This window comes from Lissotriton vulgaris, chromosome 4_1 (genome assembly GCF_964263255.1).
Source record: "Lissotriton vulgaris chromosome 4_1, aLisVul1.2, whole genome shotgun sequence".
NCBI classification, from domain to species: domain Eukaryota; kingdom Metazoa; phylum Chordata; class Amphibia; order Caudata; family Salamandridae; genus Lissotriton; species Lissotriton vulgaris.
The window spans coordinates 2,004,676,189-2,004,686,860 of NC_141691.1; the positions used below are offsets into that span (position 1 = coordinate 2,004,676,189).

At 46.9% G+C, this 10,672-nt stretch overlaps 1 protein-coding gene across 1 annotated transcript; it reads left to right on the top strand.

The window, feature by feature from the left end:
• Nucleotides 1–241: 241 nt before the first annotated feature.
• On the top strand, nt 242–6,644 carry LOC147724851 (histone H2A.J-like). The gene is made up of 2 exons (XM_086967077.1): nt 242–736; nt 6,325–6,644. Exons 1-2 carry the CDS (start codon nt 339–341, stop codon nt 6,326–6,328), a joined length of 402 nt encoding a protein of 133 aa, XP_086823203.1. The 5' UTR covers nt 242–338; the 3' UTR covers nt 6,329–6,644.
• The last annotated feature ends 4,028 nt before the right edge of the window (nt 6,645–10,672 follow it).

Consider the following 10,672-nt stretch of genomic DNA (forward strand, 5'->3'; position numbering starts at 1 on the left):
TGCTGGGAAGTGCGTGCAGATCCACCAAAGTTCCTCTCGGGATGAGTCAGACAGCATCTTCAGTACACTGACAGGCAGTGACCGCCAGCCTTCCGGAATGCTCACGTCATCTGGTTGGTCTGGTTAGTGTAATCTGCCAGCTCTGTTTGTCTCCTTAATCCCTCCAGTTTCCGTCCTAATACTCTGCTTGGGCTCTGATTGGTGACAATAACAACGTCCTTCTCTCCAATGGAAAGTTGTGTCTTCCGTTATTAACCAATAACGCCATCCCCGAGTCTTTATAGGCTGCAGTCTTGGAGAGACCTTATAATTGTTGTTTGTGTTGGGTGCGGTTCGCCATGTCTGCCCGGGGGAGGCAAGGAGGCAAGACCCGCGCCAAGGCCCGGAGCCGCTCCTCCCGCGCCGGGCTGCAGTTCCCCGTGGGCCGGGTGCACAGGCTGCTCCGCAAGGGAAGGTACGCCAAGCGGGTGGGCGCCGGTGCCCCGGTCTACCTGGCCGCGGTCCTGGAGTACCTGACCTCCGAGATCCTGGAGCTGGCCGGCAACGCGGCCCGGGACGACAAGAAGAGCCGCATCACCCCCCGGCACCTGCAGCTGGCCGTCCGCTTCGACCAGGAGCTCTGCCGGGTGCTGGGCAGAGTCACCATCCCCGCGGGAGGCGTGATCCCCGGCGTGCACGCCGCGCTGCTGCCCAAGAGAGCCCCGGCCCCGAAGGCGGGCTACAAAAGCGAGCTGTGGTAAGAAGACACCCCGGCCGGGGCTGCAACAACTACCATCAGCTGAAGGGCCTTTTCGGATCCCTGGCCCTCCGCCAAAAGTGTCTTCTGGTTTTTGGAGACTCCTGATTGTCGAGGGCGCTGGTGCTTTCCAATTGTAGTGCTTACTTGCGGTGACAACACACTTCAGTGGCAGACTGTCCCACAATCTGTGCTGTGTGTGTGTGTGTGTTTGTGTGTCTGATTCTGTACCTGGAGATCTCACGTCCTCTGCGTTCTGAGGGTGTGCGAGAGTCTGGGCACGAGTGGGGAGTGTGGCTCAGTGCTTTAAATGGGCCGGTACTCACCGGTACGGAGTACCGGCACTTTTTATTTTTCTCCCTTTGAGTACCGGCACTTTTCCTTCGTTCAAGGACAGTACCGGTACTCTTAGGGGAAAGTCAGGCAAGAGACTCGATGGCATTGGGGTTGTGCTGCTGCGCAGAAAGTGCTCTGCTCAGCTGCTGCTGAAAAAAGAGAAGGTAGAAAGGAGGGAGGGGCAGTGTACACACCTCTGAATGGAGCCGCTGCTGAGCATCCCGCAGCGGCTCATTTGCATCAATTAAGGTCTCGTTTAGGGTTGTGGATGCCCTGCGCCCCTCCCTGAATAAGAGTTAAGGGTCCAATCAGACGCTGCCGAGTCAATCACACTGTAGGTGTGGGACTCGGAGCCTATCCCCTACCCCACAAATCTAATTACAGCGTGACACCCAAGATGAATGCACCTCTCAGCACAAGTCTGTGAGGAGGGGTGAGGGTGGGGGAGATTTCACACACTACCCAGCATCAGTAGTTTGGGAAGGCAGGCATTGGGCGATGAGATGGTGCCTAAGGGTCTCTTTGCTTTTCTTCCCTGCTTGTCCAGGATAGCGCCCTGAAGCTATAGTTTGCTGGGAAAGGGGGAGAATTAGTGAATTGGCTTTACTGTGTGCCTGTTGTTAGCACCTTCGCTCCAGTGTCTTTGTAACGGTTTTAATTAACCTAAAGCAATCAAAGTTTACAGTGTCTTTCAGGCCTTTGTGTGTGTGGGGGGGGGGGTTATGTTTGCATTGACTGTGAGGCATCTTTCCCAGATAGGAAAATTGTGAGGATGTAATGTTAGGGTCAGAGCTGCCTAATAAGTAACTATGGAAATAGGTTTGAGTCCCAGCTTCAGCTCAACATCCTGTGATTCTGGGCAAATCACTTTTATGTTTCATATGTGCCTAGGCTCAGAGACAATCTGCATTGGTATGATATTCCCACAATAATAAATGTATCCTTTTGCACATGGAAGGAAAAACCAAATACTCTACAGATAGCAGAAATATTTCTGTATTATCAAGCACAATTGGCACTAAGAAAATGTGGCTCCCATTAAATGCCTGCCTCCAAGCTCCGCCTCTAGCCCCGCCCACAATTGCCCCACCTCCATTCACTGCTTAAATTGATGAGTACCTGCACTTATTTTTTTCCATTTAAAGCACTGGTGTGGCTGGATCGGATACAATGTGTGGGTGATTGACGTGTGGGTGTCTGATGGCATGCACAGGTCACTGACAGTGTGCAACGGCATCCGAAGAGACACTTGGGAACTTAAGGGCATGCCCCTACAGTCTAAAGCAGTGTGTGTGTGTGTGTGTGTGTACATTTGAGTGTCTTTGTCTTCAAGGACCTGCTCCGTGGGTGGGATCTAGGAACGTCTTGTAGGGTGGGTATCTGGGATACATGTAGGTATACAAGGGTGTTTCTGTATGGGACTATTTGAACTTATGTTTGTGTGCTTTTTTCCTGTCAGGTGGGCGTGGCAGGGCTCCTGGAAGGTGTTTTATTTGGCTTGGTGCCGTGTTCGTTCGGCTGGCGGTCTACTGTGCCTTTCTCCTGCCGAGATGTGTTCCTGGGTGGCCATGCAACAGACTGTGCTCTTTTCTACAGTAGGGGGTCTCTTTCTCTTTTTCTCTCTCTCTCTTAGTTTTGTGTTTGATGTTCTTTCTACTGGGGTTCTCATCAGTCTTGGTTGCTTGGAGGTTTGAGCAGGGTGAGTCACCCTGGCCTAGTCAGTGGTTTTGGTTTTCGCCTCTTGCTCCGACAGTTATGGGTTAGACTCCTAGTGTTACACTCATGTGTTCAGTTACATTGTTAGAGCATGGTTATTTCTTGAAAGCTTCTTGGCTCTGCTTTCTTCCAGACAGAGGGCTGCAGGGCCAGGATGGGCTGTAGGATATGCCAGGATTAGGGTCTCCTCGGCACTCAGTTGTGCGGCCTACGTGGCTCTGGGGTGCGCCAGGGCTAGCCACCAGTTTTTGACTGCTGGTCTGGGCAGTGTATTGCCTGCTTGGGGTGCTCCATCTGCACATGGTGCAGCAGTTTTGTTTTGTGTTGGGTCACTGTTACTTTTACCCGGCTATAGGTGCCTTTCTTTGGCCATGGGGCGTATGTGGTGGTTGCCGTGGCTCTGCTGATCTCCTGACCCTTGCTCAAGGTCATTGTCTTGGATCTCTGGTGCCGCAGTCTCCACTATTGCACAATTTGTTCCTATCTGTATCCTGGTGGGGCGTTTTGAGGCTCCTCGTCTCTTTAATCTAGGGATGTGGACTGTTGGTCGGGCTGCCAACATTAGACCTGGGGGGGGGGGGGGAGTCTTATGGTCTCGCTGTGCTGGTTATGTTGGCACAGCTTGCGTTCGGCCGATGGTCTGCGGGGCCTTCCTCTAGCTGGGATGGTCGTATCTGGGTTGCAAGGGTGGCGGGATCTCCTCGGCTGCCAGTTGTTCGGCCTGCGGCGGCTCTGTGTTTAGCCTCTCTTGGTGGTCTGTTGTCAGTAGCCTATCTGAGCTGTGTGCAGTTTTAGACTTTCTTTTACGGACCTGATTCCAGGGGAATCCTTGGACTATGAAAATCCCTGGGCTTGTTGCGGCACTGCAGGGCGGTGCTCTGACGGTCGCTCTAGCAGTATGGGTGCACTGCAGCATTGTGGAGCTGCTCACTCTATGCCATTCGTTTATGCGTGCTGGGCCTCTCGGAGAATGCGGTGAGTAACAGCCTAAGGGGGGTGCGTTGCTCCTGGCTGATGGCAAAACGGTCACAGTCGGTTAATTCAGTCGGTCTCCGGTGGGTTGTGTGCTCTGGTTGCAGGCCTGGTAGGCAGCTATGGCTGTCCCTTCTTCCTTTCTTAGGTTGTCACTGTGGATGCCTAACAGTTTGGTGAGCGGTCGTGTGGTTTACCGGGCTGTTTGGTGTGGATTGATTGCACGCCTGATCCTGATGGTCCTCTCCCAACCCTTTTTCTCGCTTGGCTGCCTGGGTGCCCAGGGCTTTCCCACCTGTGATTCCCCATTCCTTCTTTTGGGGCAGTTTCTGCCCAGGTGGAGCTGCCAGCAGGTTATTCTCCACGATGTGGGTCCGCCAGGCTGAGCTCCTGGCTTGAGTTGTCCATAGGGCGCATGGCCTGTGAAGGGTAAATTGCAGTGTTAATTTGTGCATGGGTGCTTGCCTTTCCATCTAGTGGGTATGGTGGTTTGTTCGGAGCGGCCGTCTCATGGACTGTCTTCCTTTCTCGTGTTACAGGGTGTCTCCCTGCTCCCATCCGAAGGCGGGTCATCCTGGTTCAGCTGATTGGGGTTGGGAGGGTGGGGTGTTTGCTGTATACTGACTGACGGTCTCAGGTGTTTCCATTGGTGTTGGATTCGTGGCACCTCATCTCTGGGGTGGGGTTCATTTTATTCGCCTGCTATCCTTCCTGCTACAACTTCCCCTCGAGTTTGCGTGGCTGCCATCTTTTTTGCAGGTTGCATTCCTACATGTGCCAGTTTGTCTGTCTTGGGCGGGTTCTGGGGTTTGTTGTGGGGTCACTGAATTTCCAGTTCTTGCCTTTCTGGCTGTCGGTAATCTACTGTAGTTGCCTGGGTTATTGGTTGCTCTTATGGCTTCTTCTGGCGCCTCCATTGCGATATTCCCCAATTTTGTTTCCAGGGGAAAGGTGGTGTCGCTTTGGGGATCGATGCCCTGCTGATTACATGGCCTGTGGGTCTATTGTTTGCTTCCCTCAGCTTAAGGGGTTTCTAGTTTGGATTTGTGGGGTGGGCCTCCGGTTGTTCTGGTACTCCGGCTTGGCCTGTTCGAATGGTTACCTCTGTTGGAGATGGTGGTGGGTCTGGAGTGACTGGTTCTATTGGTGATGTCTTCCTGTGATTTCATAGTCTCCTAGTGCCCTCTCTAGCGTTTCCCGAGTTGGCGTCTTGCTGATTGGGCGGGGTGGTTTCATGTTGTATATTCTCTCAGCTTCTTTCACCTCTTCTGTGCTGGCGCCCTGTGGAGGTCTGCCTGGTCGTCTTATTCTCTGCAGTGGCTGTCATTTGGGGCTTGGTGTGATCGTACACATGTGGTTCCATTTTCTGTTTCTCTGCCTCAGGTGCTGCAAGTCCTCCAGGATGGCCTTTGAGGCTTTGCGGTCCCCTCTATGGGGTCACATTGTCAGTCTGGGTCTGATCTCCAGGTTCTTTGAGGGGTGGTCGATTCTTCGTCCGTTCCCTCAGGTAGTGTGTCCCTCTTGGGCTTTTCATCTGGTTTTGTGGGCTCTCCGGTGTCCCCTGTTTGTCTTTCTCTTTGTCTGTGGCGGTTGCGCCTTCTGGCCTTGCAGGTATTTTTTTTCTTGTGGCGGTAATGTTGGCTCGTGGGCTGGGGGACCTTTACTCGTAATCTTGTCTGTCTCCTTGCTTTCCTGTGTTTTGGGGCTGGGTTTGGTTCTGTCCGCTGTGTTGGAGCTGGACTATCTTTCCTCTTCGTTTGCCCCTAACTGTGTATCTTATGAGTGTTTCCAAGTTGATGCTTGGACAGTTGGCTTGTTCTTTTTTTTTTTTTTTTTTTGGCTTGGTATGTCTCATTACTTAATGGAGATAAGCAAGGGGAATGAGGTAAGGCTTTTATTACTTAAACGTAATTGCATCACTCCGAGTCCGCGCTCTGCTACCTTCGGGTCTTGTTAGCGCTATAGAAAACTTCTAAATAAAAAATAAATAAATACTCTCGCTTATCCGCATTACGGCCCGCCCTCCCGGTTGTCAGGTCAACTTTGTCTATGGTGGCTTGGGACGTACAACAAGTGAAGTGGAGGTGGGTCTTTTTTATTTGGTATGGGGGGTATGTACGAGGCACAGGGGCCGTTATTGCGTAATGGAGAGAAGCGAGAGTAGGACTCGGAGTAATGTAATTACCAGTAAGTAATAGAAGCATTCTGTCCTGCGGATATTTGGTATTCGCTATTCCTACCTCGGTCATATCAGTGAAGTATTTTGGTGGTGTGTATGAAGAGACCACTGACACCACATCGCAGAAAACTTGTAGCTGTGCTAATGGGTGGCTGTAGGAGAAAGGTGTGAGAATGGTCGCTCATGCGTGTAACGGGCCACAAGACTACAAAGGGCAGGTTTCTGCCCAAAACACCAGCAGTAGTGCAAAGCGATATGCAGGGTGAAAATCAATGCCCAGACAATGGATAATGCAGTCAGTAGAACGTTAAAAGGAGGCCATGGCAGTCCTGTAAAATGACATTAAATCACTTTACATTAAAAAATATTTTTTTTTCCCCTCCAGGTAAGCAGTTGTGCATTGAGTGGAAGCTGAGCGGCCAAGACCAGGCGTCACGTGTGTCCTTCTCCAGTTTCACACAAGATTATAACCTCCTGGAAGTCGAACAATGGGCTAAGACTGCATTTCCCAGCATGGCCATATGATCCCTAGGTTCCTTCCCCCTTCGTGTACAAAGCCAAAAATCCTAGTACCAGTGTGCAGAGCGATGCAAGGATCAACTCAAAACCCACGCAGTAGCAAATCCTGTGAAGACCGTTTTCAATGCAGGTGCAGAAAATGCAGCAGAACTAGTTATAAAGCACTTTACACTTAAGGAAAGTATACCATACACGACTGTGATAAAAATATATGTACATCCAGTGTGTACTAGGCTTTTCTTGGATTCTTAGATTAAAGAAATGCGTTTACTGTACAAATGAGATATTGATTGTATGTCTTTTTACTTTTCAAAGAACATTTCTTTGAAATTTTAAACATTTCGTTTTTTTTATTGTTGTATGAAATTTTCTATTAAATAGACTGTTAACAAATTCTATTTTTCTGTGGAAATTATTACTTAGTCTGATACTATAGCACAGCTAAATACAGTAGCTTGCTGGTTAAATGCTATAGTACAATGCAATGGTGTACACACATTTAGCAAACGAGCTCACTCCAGGGATTTCCCTCTGACTTGTTGTCATTTGTGCCCTGTTCCCTGGTGTTAGTGGGGTACCCTCTCTCTTGAAATTTGTTATAAATTACCCAGGTTATTACAATATAATTGCCTAACAGTTGTAGTTTGTATTCTCTTACCTTTTTTAATTTTTGTTGTCTTTCACACCCTCTAAGTTGCCTTCTCTTTCTCAACACTGCTCTGGAAACCTTTTTTGTTCTTTTCTATGCATTCCCCTTTCTCCTCCTCTGTTCTCAGCATTGCTTGGTTTTCTTCTGGTATTTCCTCCCACATGGTTACTGTTGTCAGTTTTTGTATCTCATACATCGTTCTCGCCATTGTCTCTCAAGTACCTATTTTCACCTTTTCCTTTCCTTCATTACTCTTTCACACCAGTGTAGTTTGCTCCTCCGCTTTGTCTGCCTCTTATTTACCCTCAATAAATACTTTGCAGTTTATTTTCCTCTTTCCAGTGTCTCACTTATTCTGCATCTCCCCTCTTATGTATGTCCCTTTTTATTCTGCTCTCCCATGCACTCTACCACTTCTCTCCGTCTCGCTTTCCATCTATCTCTCTGCGGTGTCTGTGGTCCCTCATTCTACTCTGATACATCTCTATCCTTTTCCTACCATCCTCAGATTGTTCCTAGTTCCCCCTCCTTTCTCAACCCTCTTTCTCCTTATCCCCCATGTACCAACCTTCTTTCTTCCTCCTCTCACTAATGTATTATTTTCTTTATCTGTCCAGTCTCTACTCACGTTTCTTTCCCTCCTCATTTCTCAAGTTTCTCTTTTTAAGTCTTTCTTCCATCTGGGTCCTCTTTTGTTATGTTGACCTCTTTCCAGTGATTTTTTTTTTCTTAATTCCATTATGTCTTTACTTCATCTCCCCTATGTCTCTCCCCCTAACTTGTCGATTCTCTCATTTTTCTTCCTCCTTGATCCAGGATCTTGCTAAAAGGTACAGTATGTAGTTATTTACTTAAAAAAATAACAGCGACTGCAGCACATAATTGCATTGGCGACGTATGTGCCCTGCTGTGGACTGGGAGCCACAAGGATGCTTCCAGGGTTTTCAGCTTTGCACACACATAATCTGTCCTGGCTTTGAAAAGGAGGGGCATGGGAAGAATCAGCTTGATAATAAGAGGCGAAAGGAGCAAATATTGGCAAATCCAACATGTCGAGCCGTTGGGACCTATTTGCTTTGCCAATGCTTCTTGGCAATTCTGTATAGCATTGGCAAAAAGGGTATGCTGTGCACAGGCCTCGAAAAATCATAAAAATGTTACTAGACCTGCAGATGGAGTGACTTAAATAATCTACTCGACCTAATTATAATTAAGGCTCCCTGTTTTCTATTTTGACTGATTTTTACAAATAAATACATACAGAAACCATTTATTTTCTTGTCTGTATTTATTTTTAAATGTGGATAAAAACGGAAATTGGGTGCTTTTTGAGTGATTCTAAATACCCTTTGCCATGACTGCCAGGCCAGTAACTGTGTGGATTGATAGTTAAGGGGGTTAAAAAAGGAATTTTAGTGAAGAGGCTTAAACAGCTGTAGATTTGCACAAGGCTGATACTAAAATGTGCATATTTTCATATAAGTGCTTTGATTTATCTTCTGTGGGTGTTCATATCACTGACACCTCGCAGGCATTCAAGCATGACTGGATTTTTATTGGTTAAATAAAAGTGGAAATATACCAGTTTCAGCGTTTTTTCACAAAACTCATAAGAAATATGGATAAATACAGATGGAAATGTAACAATAAAACCAGAAGCCCTAATTATAATGAGCCTGCCCCAGAAACTGGTTTCAAATTGTGATCCCGGGCAAATGTTTTAATTCACTGAGCCACCGTTTTCTTCTTTATCAAATATGAAAGCACCTTCAAATATGCAAGTTCAGCATGTCTCCTGTACAAAAACAACTTTTGTTTAATTTAAAAGACAACTTTTGCTCCATATATAATACAAATCGATCCACATATAGGATACACATGACCGCTAACTTGCCTCCTAGTACATTAACCTCATTGTTATCAGGGCGGGAGCAGGAATGTTTCTCAAATCATGTTTAAAAACAATCACTTTTAAATACATACCTGAAGCGGTAGCCCACTTAATTACAATAAGCAAGTTTTCCACTGAAATAAATCACATTTCCCACTGATGTGGTTCTTCTGATAGAACTATATGGTGTACAATGTTTGGAAATCAAGTTTCTGCAAATGTTTGCCACTTTCACACCACTAAGTAATGTTTTCTGATTTGGCTTGCTCCTATTTAAATCGTTGTTTGCATCACACTTATGAATTACAAAACCTCGGACTGTAATAAGAGAATGAAAAGTAAACACTATTTTCCAGGATAAGATCAGAAACAACTAGTAAAAAGACAAAATGGCATTTGACCTCTGTCCATGAACATACAGTGAATGTGTCAAGATAAAAACAAGATTTAAAGGCATATTTATTGCTCATTTTCTTTCTGAAAGAACAGAGCATCTGTTTTTTCCAGCTTAAGTTCACTTGCCAGAACGGGACGAATAGGTGCTAAAATTGATCGACCTGATAACATCTGACTAGCCACAGCAAGTGGGTGAATAGATTTTTCGAGGCCTGATGTAGCATTGACAAAAAAGAAATTCATCGTAATGCATGCATTACGCGTATGTCATGTTACTGACACCCCATCATTTGGCAGGCGCTCATGTGTGATGACATTCACATGCTTTTATCACCATATATACACGCGCTTACTGAATGACTCCGCCATTTGATTTATTTCTATATTTACAGATTCAAGATGGTGAACAGGACTTGGAATGATGAATAACAAATAGTTTTTCAATTGCACCAAAGCTCATTTCAACAAGTGTAGTGGCCCAGCAGCACATGAGAGCTACTAGGCCCACTAAGAAATGTAAACATTTGTTGTAAGGGTTGTGGAGATCAATAGAGGAGGATGTGGAGGGGATCGGATTAAATACAAATAAATGTGGGTGGAAAAGGCGTACGTGAAAATGCATCACATGAGGGAGAGCGCAACGTTGCGCTCTGGGGCTTTGGTGAGTGGAGAAGGAGCACACAAATGAGTAGTGCATGAGGGAGACAGCTACGCTGAGCACTGGAGGATTGGTATTTAATGGATGAGTAGCACACTAGGGAGAGAGCTGGAAACCTGCTTAATGGACTGCTTAATGAAAAAGGCTCCAGGGGAGGGACAAACACAAGAAGAAGTAAAGCCATTGAATGAGAAGCAAGGAAATGGGAGGCAGTGGGCAGGCTTTAGGCTCATGGTATTTTTGTGATAGTCCACAAGAGGTCTTTAGCAACCAGGCAGCTTGGAGAAGGGTACCGCTTCGAGACTCTACAAGAGGAATGTCTGAGGTTGAAGTGTGACTAGAGAGAGAAGTTTCAAGCTTCCCTTTAAATGTTCTGCAAGGGGACAGCGTGTTAGACAATGTGGAAGAGCAAAAGGTGCCTTAAGCATGAGCAATAAATAAGACCATAATTGCCCATACTCTGACGCATCTCAAATGGGTGATATGTTCCTCTGCTCTCTAGTATGCAGCAGAGTGCAAAAATGTGTTTGTGTCACTGCTGATATGCGACATTTGGCGGGGCAGCAAAGGATTATCTTGCAGGCATGTCATGCTCGCAGAGACACACCATGCTACAAATA